At 40.1% G+C, this 26,510-nt stretch overlaps 1 protein-coding gene and 1 long non-coding RNA gene across 5 annotated transcripts in view; one reads left to right on the top strand and one right to left on the bottom strand.

Moving 5' to 3' along the window:
• STEAP4 (STEAP4 metalloreductase) overlaps positions 1–18,604 on the top strand; it is a 30,539-nt gene extending 11,935 nt beyond the window's left edge. For 2 of the 3 annotated variants that reach the window (XM_034402348.2, XM_034402350.3), the window contains 4 exons: positions 10,785–11,260; positions 12,910–13,437; positions 15,968–16,132; positions 17,264–18,604. In XM_034402348.2, coding sequence (XP_034258239.1) covers positions 10,790–11,260; positions 12,910–13,437; positions 15,968–16,132; positions 17,264–17,542 — 1,443 coding nt within the window. In that variant the 5' untranslated portion in view covers positions 10,785–10,789 and the 3' untranslated portion in view covers positions 17,543–18,604. Of the gene's footprint in view, positions 1–3,938; positions 3,981–10,784; positions 11,261–12,909; positions 13,438–15,967; positions 16,133–17,263 lie in introns of all 3 variants that reach the window. The other variant, XM_060684528.2, reaches the window with a different exon arrangement.
• The window catches only part of LOC117655184 (uncharacterized), a 75,355-nt gene that overhangs the window by 44,286 nt on the left and 4,559 nt on the right, over positions 1–26,510 (bottom strand). The gene's annotated exons all lie outside the window — the stretch shown is intronic.

The raw sequence follows: 26,510 nt of genomic DNA, 5'->3' as shown, positions 1-26,510 counted from the left end.
TAATATCTCTAATGGTGAAGAATGATGAGAATTGTTGGGAGTTTTTGTGACCGCTGAGTCAGATGAAGAGATGTTAAGAAAGAAAAGCAAAAAGATGCAAAGAAAATCATGATGGAACAAAAGGAAGAAAACCCCAATCATAATATACTCTACCTTTTTTGCATTGGAATGTACAGTATATGCTGCCACCTCCTTTCTCAACTGCATTCTTTATGCTTATTGCTTAATCCACCTTTCAAATTGCCAGCATCTTAAAGAATCTTTTGTGATTCACTGTGCAAATGACAGGGCTGGATTAACATTTTATTCTTTTAAACTCTAACCAGTTTAACAACCCTGGAAATGCAAAGGAAAGTATTCAACTTTCCATCTTGACCACACATATTTATAGTAATGGTTTAGTTGATTGGAATTTACAGTTCTCTCAGTAGTTTGCTATGTTTTAGGCAATATTAAATACATCTTTTTTTCAGCTCATGCTTCATATGCCTGAAGAAACAGTTTCAGTATTCTCTTGATAAAAGACAGAGATGAGAGGAGTAGAATAGTGGTGCAGCCATAGGGGAGAAATTATCATCTCTAACAATGCATTTTATCTGTTCTGTTAAAGTTTGCAATATGGAGTCATTTTGCTGAAAGCAAAAGACTGGATTTTTTAAAAAATACAAATTAGAATGATAATTTGCTGCATTGCAACCCTGATTTTTGGATTCTTCTCACCTCATGTGCCCCATAATATGAAAGCTTTTATAATTCAAAAGCTTGAATTTTATTTTAGTGCCTATCTGCCTATCTCCCCATATATAGTAGTACTGGAAAAGAAAACAAAGTTAAAGTATAAATAAAAAGAAAACCAGGAGGGGGTGGAATTCTAAGCTTATTTTCTGAACAAAAGGAATAACAATGCAATTTACTTTGTTGTTACAAGATGGTCAAAAAAATGAGAGGGCACACTGGAGGTTGAAGCTTCCTATGTGAACATTATAAGAGCAAGAATCTAACTTGAGTGAGGATTAGTAAAATAGGACTTAAAACAGAAAAGCGATTTAGCCACAGGAACTACACTGTACGGTGGGCAAAGCTTAAAGACAGCTGATCAAAGAGTCAAAGTATTTATTTATTTATTTATTGGTTGATTTATATGCCGCCCTTTTCCGGAGACTCAGGGCAGCTTACAATGCTTTTAAGCAATAGCCTTCATACTTTTGTATATACATGCTTAGGAGGGCTTTCGCCCTCCCCCCCCCCAAGCGGTGTCTTTTTTATACAAAGTCAGCTTATTGCCCCCACAAATCGGGTCCTCATTTTACCTACCTTCGAAAGGATGGAAGGCTGAGTCAATCTTGAGCCTGGTGAGAATTGAATTCGCAGTAATTGCAGGCAGCTGGTGTTATCTTAACAGTGCTTTAGTCTGCTGCGCCACCAAGGCTCTTCTACATGTGTTCTAGATAAGTGTGTGCTTAAGAAGAAAGACCTTAGGAAGTGACCCCACATTAGCAGTCCCTTGTGCAAAGAACAGGCAGAGTGTCAGACAAAAAAAAAAGATGAGAATAATTATGTATATAAACACTATCACCCCTTCCAGGCATGAGGCCATGACAGTGACATAGTGATGTCACCAACCTCTGAATTTGTATCTCCAAAAGGACACTCATAGCAGTTGTCCAAATATGCCTCCTAAATTTTCTTCCTGAATCCGTCTCTCTCGTGAAAGAGAGGTTTATATGCAGTCTTGTGTTGCTTGTGCTGCTCTGTCTATCTTAAACTGGTCTCAGTTGCTCTCAGGTGTAAGCAGCACACACCCTTCCAGAGATGAAGTAAGATTTAGCTTCCAGTTCTCAGCTGGCAACCTATTCAACTGCAGCAGATGGATGAAAAGGAGAGAGGAGTGTCTTGGGCTTTGCCTCATGCAGCAAAAGATTTCATCTGGCTCTTTTGCTTAGACTGCAATCCTACCAACTGCTGCTGGCTTCACATTAAAAATCCCACTTGGAAATTTGCTTTGAACAATAAAAGGCACTTCTAAATAAATTAATGGTAACTGGCTTGGTTGGTAAGCATGAATACGACACTATTTTTAAAAAACCCTGGCAATAACCAGATGTAAACAGCCAATATTGGAGTGTCAAAAAAGAAAAGTTTACGAAGTCCGAAATAAAGCTTAACTATAAGTCCCCCCCCTCTTTTTTAAAAAAACAACAACAGAGTGACAAAACACAACCTACACCATTGTCCTCTCTAGTTAGAGAAGCATAGGCTAGCATACGGCTCTCTGTTGACTATAAAAGCACTGGGCTCCGGGAAAAAGCTCAGATAGAGAGCTGCTGTCAATAAGGTAATAAATAAATTGATCATTTATGAAGGCTGAGAGGGGAGAGCCAATTATGGCGGATTATGGACCTGGCTGGGATTACGGAGACCTGGTTGGGCCAGGAGGGGGGGGTTCCCCTAGTTGAAATGTGCCCTCCAGGCTTCCGTGCATTTCATCAGCCGAGGGCCCAGGGGAGGGGTGTGGGAGTAGCGGCAATTATTACAGAAAGTCTTTGTCCAAGGGAGGCCACTGTTCCTCAGATAGCCAGATGTGAGTCCCTTTTTGTGAAGTGGGGTCAGAGCTCCTGCCCTTTGGAATGAATTGCCCCCGGATATTCGTAACATCTTTGACCTCCGGGTCTTTCACTGTGCCCTCAAGACCCTACTGTTCCGATAGGTGGGGCTGTCTAACTGAATGATTTTAAATTGGGTTTTCAATCTTGAGTTTTAAAATTTGGCCAAAACTATTTAATGATTTTAATTAATTTTAACTATAATATTGTATATTTATGTTTTAATTTCGGCTGTACACCGCACCGAGTCCTTCGGGAAAAGGGCAGTATATAAATAAAATTATTATTATTATTATTATTATTATTATTATTATTATTATTATTATTATTATTATTATTATTATTATTATTTATTGGTTAATCTTTAGTGAGATTCACAGCCTTTGAGGCTGATTAATAGCTCAGCAGCTCGAGTCCTAACCAAGGACCTAGGAACTGTTAAGGTATCGTCGGAGGATGTAAGCTGTTCTGAGTAAGGTGGTTTTTTGTAGAGTCAAAATGTTCAAGTCCGGCAAATTTAGAATTTCTAAATAGCGGGGTAGCCCTTTGGGTATTGCTCCGAGGGCTCCAATTACAATCGGGACAACACACGATTTCTTTTTCCACAGTCGCTCAACTTCAATTTGTAAGTCCCGGTACTTTGTGATTTTTTCTTGCTGCTTATCTTCAATTCGTGCATCACCAGGTATTGCAATGTCAATGAACCATACTTTTTTCTTTTCAACTATTGTTATGTCAGGTGTGTTGTGGACCAAGTGCCTGTCAGTCTGAATCCTAAAGTCCCACAAGATCCTGAGTTTCTCATTCTCTAAAACTTTCTCAACCTGATGTTCCCAGTGGTTTTTGCTGTACTCAAATCCAAACTTCTGGCACAATTTCCAGTGAATGATTTTAGCAACACGGTCATGGTGTTGTAGGTAGTCAGTTTGTGAAATTTTGCTGCACCCACTGATCAGGTGGTCGACTGTCTCATCTTTCTCATTGCAGAGGCGGCATTTGCTGTTGGTGGTAACATGTTGAATTTTTGCCTTCATACAGTTTGTGGCTAGGGCTTGTTCTTGAGCTGCCAAAATAAAGCTTTCAGTTTCTTTTTTCAGTACTCCTGATCTTAACCAGTTCCAAGTTAGTTTCTGGTCAGCTTTGCCTTCAATACTTTTCAAGTATTGGCCATGCAGAGCTTTGTGTTTCCAATTTTCAGCTCGCTGCTCAATTACTTCTTATATTCTGCTTTTGTTTTAGTTGTCTTCAAAAGGCCTCCTTTATTTACTTCCTTAATCATTGGTTCTTCACTTTTCTGGATGTAATCATTCAAGCTGCATTTTTCTTCTTCCACAGTCTGCTTTACTTGTAGGAGTCCTCGACCACCCTCTGCTCTTGGTAAATATAATCGGTCAACATCACTTATTATTATTATTATTATTATTATTATTATTATTATTATTATTATTATTATTATTATTATTATTATTATTATATGTGTAGTCCCAAAGTCCCTGATTTATTCATCTCTGATTTAATTAGTGAAATTAAATGGAATTAATAGAAGTGTCTTCTGCCTGTACAAATGTGATGCTATATCTCAGTAAATGAAACATTTTTTTTAAAGGAAGACGACTTTGGGGGTCTTTGAGTGGCCTTATAATACATTATGGCAGCACCTAAAATAAGATAAAATAAAACAGGAGTCTAATAGGCTTTTGAATAAATTTGGAATTTTGCAAGCACACAGTAAACTTTCTCACAAAATTGTGGATTATGGCAAAATAACCATTTATGAGAAGGCAGCATTTAGGTTTCCGATATACTCTCTCCGGCTTACTTGCTGTTTTGTCTGTCACTCCTCTAGATCAGCAGTGTCAAATTTGTGGCCAATGAGCTGGATGTGTCACACATTGGCCAAGCCCATCCCTGTTTTAGCAAAGGTGGGGAAGTCATGATACGTCACATAAGGAAAACGTGACAACGCAAGTTTGACACCCCTGCTCTAGACAAAGAACCATTTTATTTTCTGCATAACTTCTGGAGACCACATGAGGTTCATAGGCATTCTTGGGGAAAACATTAGATATTAGATGCTAGATCCTAAATATTCAATGTTGTAGCTAAGTTAAAAGAATTTTTTTAAAAAGGTAAGAGGCAGCAAGATCCAGGGAAGTGATAAAGGAATTTCCATAAACATATGTAAATACGCCCAAATATATTTTGAGGTAAATAGGTGATAGGTAGATATCTGTTCTTCTATCTTTATGTCTGTCTGTCTCTGTCTTTATTTCTGTCAGTATATTATCTTTCTATCTACCTGTATGGTTATCTAATTAGCTTATACTTAGCGTTCTATTTTAACATACTCTAAGTTATAAAATGCAGTTGGGGATTTTATAATATACTGATAGCAACTATATATGAAATATAATTCCAATATAACCAGATCAACTCTGTCTCCTTGAAGAAACAAAGTGAAATTCTAATTTCATAAATATTAAACCATTTGGGAAGTCCATTCTGTCAAAGACACCTAATTTTAAATGGCAATATATTTTCTGGTCCAAATGACCCATATTTCTAATACAAGTTTAACAAGCTTCCCTAAACACCGCGACTAGACACTACCAAAACTGACACCAGCCATAGCATAAAACTGAAAGTAGCCCTTACACAATCAGAAATTTGGAAGGAGCTGGTCTATAGAATTGCTGGAGTGAAAGGATAGTATTGTCACCATTACTACAAAATAAGTCCCAATTGCCTTCAGATCTTAAATATTGTCTAGATCCTAAAGGCTATTTCCCTGGCTACTGAATTCCCCACCACAGCTGCAATGAAACACAGTTCACAATCATTTTTGTTTCACACATCTATTCCATGCAGATGGATTCTTCTAAACTCATATAGTTACAAATAAAACTGTACTGCCATCTAGTGACAATTTTGACACTGAGCACATCAAGATCTACAATTCCAGGCAGTTTATACCAGTCTAGCACAATTACCTGCTGACCTAAATAATAATTATCCCATATCCTGGAAGACTGCAGGTTGCAGAAGGCTGTCCTATACATTTATATTAAAGTGTTCTCATTGAGGAAAATACAATTGCTTTATTTTAGCCAAAATTAATAATATTTTAAGAAGCTAGAAGCATAATCCACCCAAGACCCATTTTACTCCAATATTCAAATAAAATAAAATCTTTATTATGGTCATAGACCAGCATAAGAAGGGTAAAATACAGTTAGCAATTTTAAAAGCTAAAAGGAATATAAAATACAAAGTTAAAAAATGTTTTAATATATAAAAATAAAAATCTTTTTAAAAAACTATAAAGTATCTCTTCACCTTCCATATCTTGTTTCAACATCCCTTTTCACTCCTTTGTCATATAATCGTGGAACTGCTTTCCTGACCAGTTTTTATAGTTTTTCATTTTTCGAAAAATTAACCTAACTGTGCTGATGGTGGCCTATCAAACCTTACCAGGATAAATGCTTATTTATCTTTTGGGCTTAGGATGTTGATCAAAGAATTTGCTATAGGTCCATGATGGCAAACCTATGGCAACGTGCCAGATGTGGCACACAGAGCCCTCTCTGTGGGCACTCGCACAGTTGCCCCAGCCCAGCTCCAATCATGTTTCTCCATTGTATTTCATTCAATCAATTCCAACTTCTCGCGAAAGAAAAAGATTTCGCAAAGTTGGAATTGATTGACTGAATTTTTTCACTTTTTCACTTGCACGCTTCATAATGGGGGAGATGGGGTCCTGTCCTCCTCCTGAAGCCATTATGGCATGGAGCCACAATACAACCCTGTGCCAGCTTGGCTCAGCAAAAAAAAAAGCAGTTTCTTTTCCTTCAGAGCTGCCAATGTTGGGATGACCCGTTTCCCCGCTGGCCGGCTGGGCTAATTGCTTGGATACCTGTTAGCTCCACCTCACCCTCCGCCTCAGAAAGTGGCGCACAAAAGTTCGGCCAGGCTCCTTGAGAGACTGAGTTTTCAGGAGGCCATCTAGCACCTGGGCAGGCTACAACATAAACGTTCATTTTTGGCTTTGAGATTCCTAGCTTCAATGGGCAGCAAAGCTGGGTTTGTCCTCCTGCGCTGATCTGGCAGACAAAACAGGAAAAAGGAGCAGAGAGAAATAGTCCTATTGCCAAGGTACGCGTGGGTCAGAAGGGGACAGAAATTCCAACTTCAACCTCCTGGTGAATGTGGGTCTTTGGGCGAAGGCTAGAGAGAAGCACCGCTGGCTCACTCGCACTCTCTCCCTCCCCAGTCTAGCTTGATGCAGGCAGCCCTTTCCAAGCCCGCTGTTGGTGAAGCTGGGCACCAGTGAGGGCTGGCTTTTTGCCTAGCTTTGTGTGGCTGTCGGGGGGAAACGGACGGGGGCCTAGGGAGGAAGCCTGCATCAAGCTAGCCTGGGAAAGCTGGCTGTGAGAGGAAGAGAAGCCGGATGAGCCAGATCCAGATGCTTCCTGGGTCCCTTCGTCCCAGATGCAGCAACCTCACACTCTCCTCTTTCTGCTAGCCCCCTTCTTCACACGGGATCACCCAGCAGCAGGAATGGAGAGGGAAAAGGGGGCAGCAGCAGCCGCTAGAATTGAGGGGAGAGTGCCATACAGAAACAGGGGCCTGTAATGGAAACCTGTTCAACACTTTTGTGCTTTAAATAGGTTGTTTTCATATTCCCTTGCTTATGATTGCTACTGTTACCACATGTGACTTTGAGTGGAATTCTTAAATTTATAAAATAACTTTTTTTTCTCTATAACTCTTCCTTATAATTTTATTTCATCTGTAACCTTTACAATACACCAAAGAACATCTATTTGGATAAAATTATTTGCTTTATGGTTCTGTATTTTTCCCCATTCAGGGAAAAAGAAACTTAGTGAAATAAAGGATAGGGCAGAGGTCTGCAACCTTAAACACTCAAAGAGCCATTTGGACCCATTTCCCACAGAAAAGAAATCACCGGGAGCCACAAAACCTGGGTGGGCATGGCCAACTCGACGTCACTCTGTCCCACCAAGTCACGCTTACCCAGGTTTTGTGGCTCCTGGTGTTTTCTATGGGAAACAGCTCTCTCTCTCTCTCTTTTTCTCTCTCTCTCTCTCTCTTTTTCTCCCTCTCTGTCTCTCTTTCTCTCTCTCTCTCTCTCTCTCTCTCTCTCTCTCTCTCTCTCTCTCTGTCTCGTGTGTGTGCGTGTGTGTGCGTGTGTGTGTGTGTGTGTATGTGCGTGTGTGTTCCCTCTTGAACCATTTACAAAAACAGGCAGGGGTTGGTGTTTTTCTTTTTTGCTGATGTTGCTCTTTCTTCTTCTTTGGGTGCTTTTTACCATATTTAAATCAGGAGTCATTTCAGGTTCCCAGATATAATGAAGCTCTTTCATCCCCCTGCTGTGGCTTTCTATTGGCTGAACCCACCACTGGCTGGCCCCGCCCCTCGCCCTCCACTCCCAGTCACTCCTCGCCTGGCCTGAGAAGGTAATGGTGACAGTGGTTGATGGAGACTCGCTCCATATTCCAGAGCAGGAGTGAAGCATCCCTGCACTTGCCATATCTTGCAGGCGCTTCTTCCAGCCCTTGTTGGTGCTGCTCACACCTTGGTCGCTCGGGAAGATGCGCAACTTGCTCTACGCTCCAAGACATTGGCTCAGCCTGGCTGCGACCAAGGCCGCTGCTTTTGTCACCTTCATAGCCTGCCCGCTCCTCTCATAGCGCCATGCGCAGCAGAGTTAAATTTAGTGTGCTTCACAATGGGGGAGATGGTGTCTCCTCCTCCTCCTGGAACCCATTACGATGCAGAGCATCATCCACAACTGATGTGTCTCAGGGCGGAGAGCAAGTCGTGCATCTCCCCAAGTGACTGAGGTGCGCACAGCACCAACAAAGGCCGGAAGAAGCGCATGCAAGATATGTCAACTACAGGGATACTTGGGTCCTGCTCTGGAATATGGAGCGAGTCTCCATCCCCCACCGTCACCCTTATTTTCTCAGGCCAAGCAAGGAGTGACTGGGAGGGGAGACCGAGGAGCGGGGCCAGCCAGTGGTGGGTTCAGCCGACAGGGAGCCACAACAGGGGAATGAAAGAGCCGCATATGACTCCAGAGCCGTAGATTGCAGACACCTGGGATAGGGTAATAAATAACAAGCTTAGATTCTAAAAAATATAATATTCCCCAAGCACCAGTAAAAATCCTAACTATATAAAACATAATTCATTATTCAAAATATGAATCACAATGGGGATTTCACCCTGCCTAAAGCAAAATCTATCCAGCTTTGTAGCAATGGATTTTAAGATAGAAAATGTCAGAGAGCAATGTGTATTTTATATCAAATTTCAAGCACACCTGTAACAACAACAAAACCAACCATAAATATTTTCTTCCACTTGAAATTCCAAAGACATCAGAAAACTTTTTTTTATGTAACAAAAGACTTCAGTTTGGTATTGTGTGCTACATTAACCCGAAATTATCTAACATGTATGAATGTATCCTTCCCCAAATAATTATGTCAGTTAAAATTCAAATGTTGGGTTTTAACTTACATAATTCCAGTCAGTATTATGGGGTTGAAAGTCAGCACATGTGAAAGTCACCAAGATGTATAATCTAACAGGTACTTAAGAATCAAACTGATTTTTTTTTTATTTCTAGCAATAAGTTAACGTATCTGGATCCGTTCCAGTCGGGCTTCAGGCCCGGGTACAGCACGGAAACGGCATTGGTCGCGTTGGTTGATGATCTCTGGAGGGCTCGGGACAGGGGGTGCTCCTCTGTCCTGGTCCTGTTAGATCTCTCAGCGGCTTTTGATACCATCGACCATGGTATCATGCTGCACCGGTTGGAAGAGTTGGGGGTGGGAGGCACTGTGTTGCGGTGGTTCTCCTCCTTTCTCTCTGACCGGTCGCAGTCTGTGTTGACAGGGGGACAGAGGTCGACCCCGAGGCCCCTCATATGTGGGGTGCCGCAAGGGTCGGTCCTCTCGCCTCTCCTGTTCAACATTTATGTGAAGCCGCTGGGCGAGATCATCCGTGGTTTCGGGGTGGAGTACCATCAGTACGCTGACGACACCCAGCTGTACATCTCCACCCCGGATCACCCCAACGATGCCCTTGAAGTGATGTCCCGGTGCCTGGAGGCCGTACGGATCTGGATGGGGAGGAACAGGCTCAGGCTCAACCCATCCAAGACTGAGTGGCTGTGGTTTCCGACGTCCCGATATAGTCAGTTGACGCCATCACTGACTATTGGGGGCGAATCATTGGCCCCCACGGAGAGGGCTCGCAACTTGGGCGTCCTCCTGGACTCACGGCTGTCTTTAGAAGAGCACTTGACGGCCGTGACCGGGAGGATTTTTCATCAGGTTCGCCTGATTCGCCAGTTGCGTCCCTTTCTGGATCGGGACTCTTTACGCACGGTCACTCATGCCCTTGTCACCTCCCGCCTGGACTATTGCAACGCTCTCTACATGGGGCTCCCCTTGAGGAGCACCCGGAGGCTCCAACTGGCGCAGAGTGCGGCCGCGCGGGTGGTAATGGGAGCGACATGGCGTTCCCATGTAACACCTCTCCTGCGCGAGCTGCACTGGCTCCCGGTGGTCTTCCGGGTGCGCTTCAAGGTTTTGGTTACCACCTTTAAAGCGCTCCATGGCTTAGGACCCGGGTACTTGCGGGACCGCCTACTACCACCAATAGCCTCCCACCGGCCGGTACGCTCCCATAGAGAGGGGCTCCTCCGGGTGCCGTCAGCCAAACAATGCCGACTGGCGGCCCCCAGGGGGAGAGCCTTCTCTGTGGGGGCACCTACTATCTGGAACGAGCTCCCCCCAGAGATACGGAGGATCCCGGATCTGCGCACCTTCCGCCGCGCCTTAAAGACCTTACTATTTCACCAGGCCGGCCTGGCCTAATTTTCCCCCTCTTTTATAAAAGATTTTTAAAATTTTAAATATTTTTAGTATTTATATATTCAATTTTAAATTGGTTTTAAAAGTTTGGGGTTTTAAATTTGTCGGGGCCAAAATTATTTAATTTGATTTTATTCTATTTTTTAAATTTTGTATTGTATGTGTTTTTATTGTTTGGCTGTGCACCGCCCTGAGTCCTTCGGGAGTAGGGCGGTATAGAAATCTAATAAATAAATAAATAAATAAAATGAACAATTCTCCATTGTAGGAATAATGTCAGATATGTCTGGTTTGGAAAAGGTCAATGCAATGATTCCACTTACTTCAAATATGCCCAGCAAGAAGGAAACGGTGTGCATTTTTGGAACAGGTGATTTTGGAAGATCTCTGGGCTATAAGCTGATGCAATGCGGCTATTCCATTGTTTATGGGAGCCGAAACACTCAAAACTCTGGATTGATTCCTCAAGGAGCCACAATCCTACCTCATGCAGAAGCTGCTGAAACATCTGAGGTTATCATTGTAGCAGTCCACAGAGTGCATTACAGCTTTCTTACAAGCCTACAAGAAATCCTTGATGGAAAAGTGTTGGTGGATGTGAGCAACAACCTTAAAATAAATCAGTATGCAGAATCAAATGCTGAATATCTTGCCCAGCTGCTTCCAGGCAGTAAAGTGGTCAAAGCATTTAATACGGTGTCAGCATGGGCCCTGCAGTCAGGCGGCTTGGATGCCAGTAGACAGGTAAGAGCATCTCAGATGCCAAAGGCTGCTGGAGATGGAAATGTTGTGTGTGTATATGGGTTGAGATAAGGATCTGGCCTGAACAAGGAGCAGATTTTGTGTAGCTATCACTGGAAGGAGATTTATTTACAAAAATACATTATGCAGATTACACCTAACCTCTGAACTAGAACATACACATGAAATTAAATGCAGGTTCATGACCAGAACAGCAGGCCTTTCCTTTTTACCCCTCCCAAATGAAGAGTTCTGGGAAACCAAAAGCTTGCACACTATTTTGTGATTCTGAATTGGCTTAGTACAGTTTTTAATATTTTATTTAATTTTCTAATCTGACCAGAGAATTTAATTAGTAGATCAGCAGCTACAGTGTAAAAAAAATTGCCTTTTTTCCCTTATAATAATTTTATTGTCATTGTACATGTATACACAGGATACCCATACAACGAAATTCACCTAACACCCAAAGACCAGGCCCAACACACATAACAATCCCCAAACACACTCCCACCCACCACAATTCCCCACCCCTAAACCACCCAAACATCCACACAACAGACCAAGTAATGCTGTCCAACAGCTCACTGATGGTGGCCTTTTAGTTCATTGTTGAGTGCAATTATAGCTCTGGGATAAAAACTATTCAGAAAACGTGTGGTCCGAGTTTGAATTGTTCTGTCTATTGTCTATAAGGACAATTTAATTGTCCTTATAACTAATCTAAGTAGCTGCTTTTTATATCTGTTGTTATTACCAAGAGAAAGGGTGAGACACTTAATACTTTGGCAGACTAAGATGTAAAGCAGTGGAAGAAGCTACAGCTGCTGTCAATAGAAAGTAGTTGTGCCTGTGTCATGCTCTACAAACATGCAGTCTATCTAGCTGCACCCCAGCAGGTGCAGAATCTGAGGCCTGAAAACGTGTACCTGAAAAGGAAGGCAGTAGGTGACCTGAGATGAATCTCTCAGGCAAGAAATACAAAATAAACATTTAACTATCTCTCTACGCCATATTTTTCACCTTGTGGTCATTAAGTCGTGAGTTTTGAACAAACATTGCCATTCATAGCTCCAACAAGCAAAATCACATTTAAATCTTCTCTTTGTTTAGCCAGTTAATTATTATTTTTTCTTTCACATATGTAATGTATGGCAAGTAGATGTAGAAGCTTATAAATCTTGGACCTACTTTGCAAGGGGGGAAGCTAATATTTTTGCAATAGATTTGTCAATGTTAAACTAGGGAAGATGTGGTTTTTGTTTTATTCTTTTTAATTCACATTTTTAATGTTCTTGTCTAGTTTTGTTTTAGCTCGTAGGTTTTTTTTTTTTTGAATAAAATAAAAAATTGAAGTTAAAAAATATACTTAATAAAAGAGGACAAAGAACATTTTAATATTTTAAGAATGGTTTAACAAAAGACCTCACAGAGTAAATCTAGAATATCTTTAGTTTAATGTTGGTCCAAAAAGTCTATTGTTATCCCCAAAGATCTCTACACTGACTAATTTCAGTTTCAGTCAAAATTCTGGCCAACTTTCTCAAAAGTTAATTAATAAGCTAAGAGACATCAAGACAGGTTGACTTACTAGGTTAATTTCTTTTTATTTTTGTTGAAGCTATGGGACTTTATTTTACTTTGCTTTGCAGGTATTCATCTGTGGAGATGATAGGAAAGCAAAAGAAAAGGTGATAGAGATTGTTCGGAGTCTTGGTCTTACTCCTTTGGATAAAGGTTCTCTCTTAGCATCAAAAGAAATTGAGAATTATCCTTTACAACTTTTTCCAATGTGGAGATTTCCCATCTACCTCTCTTTTGCTCTCACTGCATTCATCTTTTTATACTCTGTTGTCCGTGATATCGTCTACAATCACGTTGAGAACAACAAAAATTATTCATTTTTTATTGTTGTTACAATTGCAAACCGGATCTGCCCCGCTGTGGCACTCATTCTTCTTGCATTGGTCTATTTACCTGGGATCTTTGCAGCTATTCTCCAATTATACAGAGGTACAAAGTACAGTCGCTTTCCTGATTGGCTGGATAAATGGATGCTTTGCCGGAAACAACTGGGATTGGTCGCCTTGGCTTACGCTTTCCTACATGTTTTATATACACTGATCATCCCCATTCGTTACTATGTAAGATGGAAGGTCAATTCTTATGTCCTTGATCTGGTAAGACAGACTTATGCACTTTTTTCTCCCATTTCAATATCTGGTACAATACTGGAGGAAAAGCAGAAATCCTGTTTTTCCTTGCTGCCGTCACCCTAATGCAAACATTTAAGGAGGAAATGGGGTAAAGGCTCTAATAATTTCCCAAACTTCAGGGATGCCCTGAATAGTTTCAGCATTTTCAGCCCATTTCAGATACTGTCATAAAATGCGGAAATTGCATCAAGTTCCTATAGACTTAGCAAAGGAATGCTAAATTATTTCAGATCCAGCTCATAAGTGTCACATAATTAGAGCAGTAGACACTTCTCTGTTACCTCCTCATTATTCATGTCCTTTTGGCCATCATATCAAGTTGAAACCTCTTATTTATTTTATTTGATTTATTTGATTTATATACTGCCCTACTCCCGAAAGACTCAGGGCGGTGAACAGCCAAACAGTAAAAAAAATAGATACAAAATTTAAAAACAAAGTAAAATTGAATTAAACAATTTGGCCCAGACAAATTAAAACATCCCAATCATTTAAAAACCAATTAAAATTTGCATAATTAAAAAGAGGGAAAAGATTAGGCCAGGCCCGCCTGGTGGAATAAAAAGATCTTAAGAGCATGGTGGAAGGTGCGCAGATCCGGGATTCTCCATATCTCCGGGGGAGCTCGTTCCAGATAGTAGGTGCCCCCACAGGGAAGGCTCTCCCCCTAGAGGCCGCCAGTCGACATTGTTTGGCCAACGGCACCCGGAGGAGCCCCTCTCTATGAGAGCGTACTGGCCGGTGGGAGGCTATTGGTGGTAGTAGGCGGTCCCGTAGATAACCAGGTCCTAAGCCATGGAGCGCTCTAAAGGTGGTAACCAAACCCTTGAAGCGCACCTGGAAGACCACTGGGAGCCAGTGCAACTCGTGCAGGAGAGGTGTTACATGGGAATGCTATGTCGCTCCCATTACCACCCGCGTGGCCGCACTCTGTGCCAGTTGGAGCCTCCGGGTGCTCCTCAAGGAGAGCCCCATGTAGAGAGCGTTACAATAGTCCAGGCGGGAGGTGACGAGGGCATGAGTGACCATGCGTAGGGAGTCCCGATCCAGAAAGGGACGCAACTGGTGAATCAGGCGAACCTGATGAACAATCCTCCCGGTCACGGCCGTCAAATGCTCTTCTAAAGACAGCCGTGAATCCAGGAGGACGCCCAAGTTGCGAACCCTCTCCATGGGGGCCAATGATTCGCCCCCAATAGTCAATGATGGCGCCAACTGACTATATCGGGATGTCGGAAACCACAGCCACTCGGTCTTGGATGGGTTGAGCCTGAGCCTATTTCTCCCCATCCAAATCCGCACGGCCTCCAGGCACCGGAACATCACTTCAAGGGCATCGTTGGGGTGGTCCGGTCTTGATCTGAAACCATCTCAATTCTGACAAAATTGAGTGGCTGTAGATATTTGGGCAATCTGGTTCTGAGGAATCTTCATCTTTATCCTTGGGTAGGGCAGCATCTTCCCATTTGAGAGGGGTATGCAATTTGTATGTTATTCTGTACTCACATATCCTGCTCAAAAAGCAGGTGGCAGTTGTGACTAGGAGATCCACAAATTCACCAAATGTGCCAGCTACACCCATTCCTTGGGTGCAGAATGCACATGCATATTCATATGGGTATTTATCAAATATTTTTCTTCTATCATAAAGAACCATCCAACTTTGAAAATTGTGCTAAATTGACCAAGACCAATTGAAGGGAACAAGTCCTTAATGTCTTCATCTTTTCTTTATCATTATTGCTGTGTGTGGTAATTTAATGCCCAAGGAGCCTGAGTGGCGCAGCAGACTAATGCTACTGTTAAAGGTAGTATTTAGCTTCCAGCTGCCTGCAATTACTGCGAGTTCAATTCTCACCAGGCTCAAGGTTGACTCAACCTTCCATCCTTTCTAAGGTAGGTAAAATGAAGAGCCGGTTTGTGGGGGCAATAAGGGGACTTTGTATAAAATATACAAAAGTATGAAGGCTATTGCTTAACGTCTTGTAAGCCGCCCTGAGTCTCCGGAGAAGGGCGGCATATAAATCAAAAAAAAAAAAAGTGGTTCCCTAGGTGGCTCAGTGGCTAAGACGCTGAGCTTGCCGAACAGAAAGGTCGGCGGTTCGAATCCCTCATATAGGTCTTCTGCATGACCTATATGGGGGGTTGGACTAGATGACCTCCAAGGTCCCTTCCAACGCTGTTACTTTGAGAAGCTGCTTAACAATTTAAAAAAAACAACTTACTAATTTACTAAAAAAAATATACATGTCATAATGTTAATTTTTTTTAAAAAAAAATCCGATTGCTGCTATGATTCTAATACTGGAAGGCTAGTATGACTTCAATTTACAAAAACTGTCACAATCATCCTGAATAAGTACATTACGCAAGAGAGCTTATGATGTGCAAGATTTACTACACTTGAACTTCCCTCGTGACATATAGGCGAGCAATATGTTGCAGATCTGTTATGAAATTATTATACTCACATATATTTCTGTTTTCTATTAAGGCATTAAAAAACAAAACAGATACATTATGGACCGGCTGGGCCTGGCACAGTGATTCTTATCTTGCTTTGGGAATCTTAGGTTTTTTCCTGTTTGTTCTCCTCGGGATAACATCCTTGCCTTCTGTCAGCAACAGTGTTAATTGGAGAGAGTTTCGGTTTGTGCAGGTAAGATTCTGTTTGGCTAGTAAATTCATCTTGTTCTCATCCTTCTTTACCTATCAGGTGTAATTCACTAGGATTTAACTTAATCTTGGAGGAGGATTGTTTCCCCTCCAAACTTCAACAGTTTTTACCAGGCATTAAAACAACATGGGCAGGAATGGGCAAGGAATTTTACTAACATGCTCACCAAAGCTGTATTCTCTCTTTGAGAGATTAAATGTCATATTCTCAGAACTATGGCATCTTTCTCTTACCTCCTTCCCTCTAAATAGGTAGAACTTCGATTTTCATAACTCCTCTCTGGGAATTGTGAGCATTAAAGTTAAAATACAAGCAGAGTTGCCAAGTTCAAAATGCAAAGACTACTTTCTGTTTGCCCCAGCATGGAAAACAGCCTTGAAATTCTAATTCTTCCCCTTATTTTGATATGTTCATGAGACTATTTATTGATCATATACATTAAGGAGACTGTGTTGTAGATGTTTGTATCTGTGTGTATATAAATAGACACTGTAGCAAAGGGAAGGTTGCTGTTGATTCTTTTTAGATAAAAAGCTTATGTAAATAAATGTATTTCAGATAAATAAATGCATTATGTTATTATTAAGGCTTCCTATTTTTCATTTTAAGTATTTCAGTTTAATGCAAAAAAGCAAACTGTCCTTGACATTTCATATTACTGAAATATTTATCTTATACAATTTAGGCACGCGAGCTCAGATCTGGAGCGCTTGCGGGCACCAGCCAGCTGATTTTTGGCCCTTCTGGGCCCACCGGAAGTAGGGAAACAGACTCTTTCCTGCCTCTGGAGGGCATCCAGGGGGGTGGGGAAGGCTGTTTTTGCCCTCCTCAGGTGCCTAGAAAGGCTCTGGAGCCTGGGGAGGGCGAAAAATGGGCCTACTGGGCCCATTGTGCCATCGCATGCCAAAGTGGAGGAGTGCGGGGGGTCACGCATGCATGCATGGGGGTGGGACACATAGAATTATAGGTGTGGGCATGCATGTGCGCAACACCCCCTGCTCCCCCCACTTTTGGCACGCGATGGCAAAAAGGTTAGCCATCACTGCCCTAAAAAATGCATTCAGAAGTTAGTATTTGTTTGCTAACCATTGTTTTGTTTCTTTGTTTTCACAGTCCTATCTGGGTTACCTTACACTGGTTTTGTGTACCGCCCATACACTGGGATATGGTGGGAAAAGGTTCTTGAATCAACGCTCATACCCGTGGGGCCTTCCTCCAGTTTATTTGCTGGCTCTCATTATTCCTTGCATTGTGTTGTTCATTAAGTTTTTCCTAATATTTCCATGTATAGATAAACCATTAACTGAAATTCGACAGGGCTGGGAGAGAAAATCCAAAAATATGAACCACTCAAACAGAAATCAGAACAACAAAGAAATATCATCTGTATAATTCCTTAATCCCCATTAATCTGTGTATTTTGGAAAGGACTGAGCATAGTCAAAGCACTAAGCAGTGGAGACACACTGAAAAAAGGATCTTGAGTATGAGCTTTTGTGAGTGACCGGGGAAGAACTTTATAAACCAAATCCATGACATTTGGAATGAGTTTCTGCATGTTTTCAGGATTATGCTCAGAAAACTGTAAAACTGTTATAGGATTGTCAGACCAGCAATAGCTTTCCAACCAACATATCCTATCTAAATACACTAAAAATATAATATGTACAGTGCCAAGCATGCTACCTACATACAAATTGCATTTTCTTTCTATGAATATCTGTCATTAAGAAATTTCTTTTATCTATAGGAAATTATGATTTTATTGTGAGTTTAACAGGAGGGTTGCATAAGAAAACCCTACACTCTGCACTCGACAACCAAAAATGTGAACAAGAAATGCTAAATCCAATCTTACTAAAGTGCACTTAACAAAACATGAAAAAGTAATACAAAACATTGAAATATTCCCTGATTCTAATACAAATATTGCCTGCTGCAGACTAGCAGGAAGACACATGAAAGAAGCATTTTCAAGTGGTTACTTAAGGTTTTTTTTCCCAGATCAAGGACTAAGAGTTCTTTGAATCCACCCACACTCATCTTGCTACTTCCATTTTAAAGTTTTCTATGGTGAAATTTGTCTCGATTCAGAAAGTATCAGCCAAGAAAGCTGGTACAGACGCAAATTGGGACAGAGATCTAACATCAGATTTCACTTTCCAGATTCCACAGCCTGAGTATTCTTCTGTTAGCAAATGCCTAACAACATTTAACAATGTCAAATATTTTATGCTTCATTATCATGCATGTTTAAGTCAAACTCATAAGCTAAATCAATAACAAAGAAGCAATTTAATTCAAATTTCTTACTGTGTATTAACAAATTGTATTTGTATTGTATCCATAAAAATACATGTATGCTGTTTTCCAAGGTTTGGTTTCTAAATTTGTTTATCAGAATTTATACTTGATATGTTTCAAAAAATAAAATAAAATCCTTTGAAGGGGAAACATTTCTTAGTCATTCAGATACTTTTTGCTCTTGATCAGTAGAGAAGATTTAAGATCAACTATAAAGAGCAAGGAAGTATATTTTGAATAGGAGGACAAGAAAAGAATAATAGAATTTTATACCTAAGAGTTCTGCAAACAAGACCTTCAATAAAGTGATGGCTTTTCACCAAACAACACAGTGACAGTTGAGAGTACTGAAATACAAATCCCCAAGTCAAGTTTCAGTGAATACAAATTAAATCACACCAAAATTGACATCGATGACTGAAGACAGAAAATATTGGTACAGGGACTTCCGGTTGGTGACCCGCGGCGATATGGCGTTGAGTGAGTGACTGCTGCTCCTCAATACCATTAGTCACCGTGTTTTGGGGTCCCCTTGAGGGGCGTGGAGCCCGGAGAGCCCCACGGACGAGAGAGCGAGCCGGGTGAGCGTGAAAGCGGAGGCAAAACGCTGATCGCAAGACCGGGCGGCTCTGTCAAATCCAGCACGCGTGAGTCAGCCAATTTAATGGCCGACACGAAGCCGCGGTAACCAGCAACCAGATTGGAAGCAAGGAAGATCGGATGTTGCAGTGCTGATTAATACACACCTTCCCAGCATCGCGGAAAGAGGACATCAGGAAAGGGGTCGGTGAAGTCGGGTGGAGAGTCTCACTAACGTGTGAAGCGGCGATTGAAAGTTTTCGGAGTTACCTTGACAGAGAGAGAGCCCGATAAGCCGGCATCGAAATAAGACAGAAATTTCCACTGACAGTGTGCGTGCCTAGTGAGGATCGGTGAGAAATTCAAGACCAGCACTTATTTCCCCTTTTTACTGTGATAAAACTAGACCTAGCGGAGGCCGAAATTGGGTGGATCGAGTCTGGCTTCTTTTTTCTTTTTTCTTTTTTGTAACGAACAGGAAGCTCAGCCATTAGAGTGACTTGACTGGACAGAGGAATAAACTGCTTAGCGGTGGACAGTCTAGCAGCAAGAAATATGATAGAGTGCTGAACTCGGAGGAATGTCCTAAGCTTGCAGAAGAACAGAGACTGAGCAAAAAAAAAAAAAAAAAAGACTAGTGTATATCCCAAGGAGGGAAATTTGAAAAAAATTTTTGAAAACAAAACAAAAAAAAAAAAAAAAAGGCTCTTGGACCTCTAGATATTCTGTCCTCAGTATCCTGATTGTTAAAATTGTAAATACCTTGATAAATTGTTTTCGCTTGGACTAGATATACATAATATACCCTCAAATTATGACATCTTAAATTTTTTTTAGATATATTCCGCTGCTTAGCATTTACAGTATTTATAGTATTTACATTATTTCTATAGTATTTAAAAGTATAATTGTATCTAAAATCAAGTATTTAAAAATTTTACATTTACAGTATTTATAGTATTTTAAGCATTTAAAAGTACAATATTTAGCCAAATTAATTGCTATATTGATATATTGAGCGTGAATTGTTGATTAATTGATATATTGATTGCATATCATTGAATTGTTTAACTTATATCCACTAAGCTAATACTTAATATATTTAAATGGTACATTGAGTATAAGGTATTGTGACAAATTTGAATCACCCCACAGATATTGATATTGATTGTTCATCAGAAAATTAGCTAAATTTGGTTATAAATTTAGAAGGAAAAATTAGATATAGAATTATAGATATAAAAATATTTATAAAAAAAAAAAAAGGAGATAACAGAGGCGCTATCTGGCGAATGAGAATTTGGAGTAATATTGATAGGATAATCAGAGAACAAAAAAAAATTCTGAAAGAAATGACAAGCATGTCGCACACAGTGGGGAAAACAGGAAAAAAGACTCCCTCAAATCCTACCATAGCGACAACCTCTCCGGCGACACAAAAATCAACAGAAAGCCTGGCAATGCAAACCTTGCAAGCATCATTAACCCTGATTCAAGAAACAATGATGGCAATGCAGGAAAAACTGTTAAATAATCATGTTGAATTAAAATCAGACATACATGCATTGGACCAGAAAATGAATGAAATCCAAACATCAATAGTTAATAATGAACAACGAATTCAAAAAGCCGAAACAAGAATTGACCAAACTGAAAAGAAATTGGACACCGTAGATCAAACATTGACAAGTCAAAATAAAGAGCTAGAAGATTCAATAATCCAATTGGAGATGGATCGGGCTTCTTTCTATTTGCGATTTCAGAACGTTGTCGAGGATAAAGAGGAAGACCTAGGGGAAAAGATGGCGGAGCTGATAGCTGATGCACTTCACCAAGACAAACAGGCAATAATCAGGGAGTTGGATGACGTATACAGGGTCCAGACTAACTACGCAAGAAGGAATAAGCTTCCTAGAGAAGTACATATTCGCTTCGCAAGGAAAAAAGTTAAAGATATCTTATACAATATGGCAAGAGACGAACAGATAACGTACCGAGGAAAAGAAATAATAATCCTAAAACAGATACCAAGAAGGGTTCGGGAGATGAGAAAAGGATATAGATTTTTGGCCATACAGTTGAATAAAAGAAAGATATTATTTAGGTGGCTTCTCCCGGAAGGGATGCTAATAACCTGGCAAGGAAGAAAAATTAAAATAGAAAGCCTGAGTACAGCACAAGATTTCCTTGACCAGCTGAGAGGTGTGGAAGAAGAGCAGGGGAGCAAGGAAGAACTAGAAATAGCAGCAGTGGAGGAGGAAGCCCTACACCAACAGAATACGAACGAAGCAATTGTAGAGGAGAAGATAGAAGAAGAAGAAGAAGAAGAAGCTAAAGAGAAGAAAGCAAGACCAGTAAGGGCCGTAAGAAACAAACAAGAACCAACAACCAGATAGAGGTATAGCGATGAATGACCTGAAACTAATATCTGTAAATGTTAATGGTCTAAATGACTATAAAAAGAGGAAAAGAATATTAACAAAACTAGGTAAACAAAATGTTGATATAATGTGTCTGCAAGAGGTGCACATAAAAAAAGAAGAGAGTAAATGTTTAGAATATAAAAAATTTGGCCAAACATTTGATTCATTGGCAGAGAAAAAGAAGAGGGGGGTCGTAATCTATGTTAAAAAAGGAATTGAAGCAGAACTAAAATTTAAAGATACAAAGGGTAGAATCCTCATGATCGAAATTAAGAGAGGGAATTCCAAGGTACTATTAGTGGGTATTTATGCCCCAAATAAAAAACAGGGAGAATTTTTCAAGAAACTTCATGAACAATTAGTGAAAATGGCATATAATGAAATCTGTATGATAGGGGATTTTAATGGCATTGTCGATTTGGAGAAGGATCATAAGAGCAATAAAGTTAAAAAAAATAAAAGGACAAATCTACCGAGAGCTTTCTTTGAGTTAGTTGATGAATTAGACCTAATTGATATTTGGCGTACCCTGCACCCAAACGATAGGCAATACACTTTCTTTTCAAATGCACAAAAGTCATGGTCTAGAATTGACATGGCATGGGTCAGCAGAAATTTGGGGTTAGAAATTGGAACAGCGGTAATCAATCCAAACGATTGGGCAGACCATAATCCACTAGAAATCAGATGGAAGCCTATTCAGAGAAAATACCAACGGAGGTGGAGGTTCAATGCTAAACTACTGGGCGATAGAGACTGTATACAAAAACTCAAAGATGAAATAAATTTTTTCTTTAAGGAAAATGAAAACAAAGGCACACCTCGCACAATAGTTTGGGATACAATGAAGGCCTATTTGAGAGGAGTTGTGATTTCATATACCGCACACAAAAATAAAGAAGAAAGGAAGACCTTGGAAGAATATTTAAATCATATAGGTGAATCAGAAAGAAAACTTCAAGATAACCCAGAAGATGAAACAGCCAAAGAAAATTGGATGATGTGGAAGCACAAAGTAAATATCATGGAGCAAGAAGAGCTGGCACAAAGAATGAAAAGAACGAAACAATATCTTTTTGAGAATACTAACAAATCGGGCAGGTGGCTGGCCTATAAATTAAAAAAGGAAAACGAAAGAGGAATAATTCATACCTTAGAAGACTCTAAGGGTAAAATATTGACAAATGAGGAAGAAAAACTGGATAGGGTGAGAGAATATTATGAATCCCTATATAAAGAAGAGGAGGTACCGGATGACAAAATAGAACAATATTTGACAAAAGCAGAGCTCCCACAAATAACCGACGATGAGAAAGAAATGCTTAATAGAAAGATTACAATTGAAGAATTAAAAGTAGCGCTTTCCAAATTGAAAAATAACAAGGCTCCAGGACCCGATGGATTCCCAGGGGAAATATATAAAAAATTAGAAGAAACACTCCAACCGAAATTAGTAGAAATTTTCAATGATGCACTGGTAGATTATAAAATTCCAGAGTCATGGAAAGAGGCGCATGTTACACTTGTGCCGAAAGAAGGTGCCGACCCAAAACAAATTCAAAATTATAGACCAATTTCACTCCTAAATACTGACTACAAATTATTCATGGGTATAATGGCAGAAAGAATGAAAAAGATTTTAAATAATTGGATATATAAAGATCAGAATGGATTTCTTCCAGGGAGACAAATTAGGGACAATTTGAGAATCGTGCTAGACACTCTAGAGTACTATGAAGAACACCCCGAGAAACAGATGGCCCTGATTTTTGTTGATGCTCAAAAGGCATTTGACAATCTAAATTGGAAATTTATGACTAAACAAATTGAGATCATGAAATTTGGAACAAATTTTGAAATGATGATCAAATCTATTTATAATAACCAAAAGGCGAGTATTCTGGTGAATGGGGATAGGACCAAAACATTCCAAATTAGTAAGGGAGTAAGGCAAGGTTGTCCCCTATCCCCACTATTGTTCATTTTGGCCCTAGAAGTTCTTCTACGGAAAATCAGAACCAATGAGGAAATAAAAGGATTGAAAATCAGGAAGGAGACCTACAAGACGCAAGCATTTGCGGACGACGTAGCTCTAATCCTCGAAGACCCCATAGAATCGGGACCAAAAGTATTAGAGGAACTAAGTAAATATGGAGAGGTGGCAGGTTTCATATTGAATAAAACTAAAACCAAAGTATTGATCAAGAACATAACAGAGAGCCAGATAAACGAGATAGAAGAAGTATTAGGATTACAGGTAGCCAAAAAAATTAAATACCTAGGAATTTGGATTACATCAAGATGTTCGACCCTGAAAGACGATAATTATATTCCCCTAATCAGAAAAATGAAACAAGACTTAGACAGATGGAAAAAAATAAGATTATCACTATTGGGCAAGATAGCCACAATTAAGATGAACATCCTCCCTAGAATATTATTCTTATTCCAAAATATACCGATACATTTAGACAAAAATTTTTTTCTAGAACTAGACAAAATTATCAGAGAATTTATATGGGAAGGGAAAAAACCGAGATTTTCCATTAAAATTTTAAGGGGCAAAAGAGACATAGGCGGATTTGGACTCCCGGACTGGCAAACATACTACAGGGCAGCTAAGCTAGTCTGGATAAGGGATTGGATCACCTTGGAAAACGAGAGGATACTTACCCTAGAAGGTCATGACTTGCAAAAAGGGTGGCACGCCCACATTTGGGACATGGAGAAGAAAAGGAAGACACATTTCCATAGACATAAAATCAGAGACTCCCTGATACAAACATGGACCCAGATCAGGCAAAAATATTACAAGAAAACCCCAAATTGGCTCTCAACGATGGAGGCCCTGACCCACCCCAATAGGTGGGAGAGGGAGAAAATGGGCAGATATAAAGATATCTTAGACGAAGGAGGGAGGCTTAAATCAAATGACACCTTACGAGAGCAAGGAATAATCCTAGATTGGTGGTCCTACTTACAAGTCAAATCCAGATACCAGAGAGATAAAGAACAATATGGTTTAGAATTTGGACCAAATGGATTGGATAAAGTCCTGTTGGGAACAAATAAAAAGATCCTGGCAAAACTATACAATTACTTACTAGGCGACGATAAGTTTGAAGAAGTCACAAAGAACCAAATAATTGCTTGGGAGAAAAATATAGGGCGTGACATAAATTTTGGAGAATGGGAGGAGGCATGGAACAGGAATCTTAAACTGACCAGAGCGGTGACATACAAGGAAAATCATTACAAAATGTTCCATAGATGGTATTTAGCCCCGGCCAGACTAGCAAAAATATATCCCAATATACACCCCAACTGTTGGAAATGTGGCCATGGTCAAGGCACCTTCTTTCACATGTGGTGGACATGCCCGGAAGCGAAAGGATACTGGAATAAAATTAGGAGGTGGTTAAATGAAATAATAGATGAAGATATTGAATTAACACCAGAGATTTTCCTCCTGGGAATAATAAAGAAGCCATATAGAAAGGAAGTGGTACATTTAATGATCCATATAATTACAGCCGCCAGATTGGCATATGCACAGTACTGGAAAGAGAAAACTCAACCACCAGAAGAGCTTACAATTAAGAAAATACTCGAGTGCGCAGAGATGACTAAATTAACCTATGAATTAAATGATGAGAAGATAGTTTATTATTTGGTGTGGGAAAGGTGGTATAAGTGGTTGCATGATAAAATGAAAGGAAGACCTAAAGGTGTGCAAAATATTGATTAAAAGTGAGCTGAAATATCACCAAGTATTATTTATGTAAATAGTTAAAACACTGTACATCTGATAGTAACTGAAAATGTTATTATACTTATATGTTTTATGTTTTTGTCTGAATGTTTTGTTCCTCTTTTTTTTTTTTCTCTATTTTTATTTTTCTATTTTTATTTCTGTTTTGTTTGTAAAAAAACCTCAATAAAGTATCTATTAAAAAAAAAAAGAAAATATTGGTACAAAACAGGCATGGTATGCAACTAGTTTAGGCCACAATTTTTCTTCAGGGTTCCAGAGGATCTGTAAACTAATCTTGGTCAATCTGCCTTCTGACCAATCAGTCTAATATCAACCTGCTTGCTGGGAACCTGTGCCCACTTTGGCTGCTTGGACTTAGTTTCATCCCATCATAAACTGATACTGCCCCATTTTTTTTTTACTAATTCCCAAGTGTTTTATGTTGCACTGCCGCATTATGCAATCAGCAACATGAAACATATAAACATGAAAGCACAGTGTAATACATGGTTTAATAAACCAATTAATGAGATGGGTGCCTGGAGAAGACCAAGATTTATTTCATTAGTAACAGAATAGAACTGACCAACTCCAATTCTGGCTTTGATGCTCTCTGAGAGCCATCTTGTTTTTTGCACATTTTCAATTAGCCAGCTGGCCTTTCCAGTTGCATCAGCAGCAAATTAGGAGAAATGCCAGAGGACTGGAGGAAAATAATTGCCCTATCTTCAAAAAGGAAGAATGAGAATCCAGCCAAATAAACATAAATGCCCTCAAATATTGTGGAACAGATGATAAAGAAAGCAACATGTAAGCTTCTATGAGACAATGGCAAAATTACCAGATGTCAACATAGATTTGTCAAGATCAAATCTACCATTATTGTTAATCAAACAACTTCCTTAGTAAATCATGGAAATGTTGTAGAAACTTTAATTTTAGAAAAATACTTTATATACCCGAGTTTCCTCGAAAATAAAACCTTATAAAAGTCTTATTTTCTTAGGGGCTCCAAAGTTAGCACTAGGGCTTATTTTGGGGAAATGTTTTATTTTTTTTCCCCATGTACTTTAAGAGTACATTAGAGACCCAGTTCTTCTGCTTGCTCACAGCGAGGCAGACGGCCGTGCAGCACACCAGTGCTGCCACAAAGCAGGGGTTGGAGCTGCCCCATGTGCCCAGCACCAGTTTACCTTAGGGCCCCTGCAGCCAAGACACCCATGTTCCGATACCTGCCTCGCTGCGGCGGCTCCAGCCCTGTCCAGCAGGACCTCGAGTAGCTGCCAGCTCACTTCTTCTG

This window comes from Pantherophis guttatus, chromosome 4, assembly GCF_059756535.1.
Source record: "Pantherophis guttatus breed Tessera chromosome 4, ASM5975653v1, whole genome shotgun sequence".
Taxonomy (NCBI): Eukaryota; Metazoa; Chordata; class Lepidosauria; order Squamata; family Colubridae; genus Pantherophis; species Pantherophis guttatus.
This window is presented reverse-complemented; position numbering and strand designations above follow the sequence as displayed.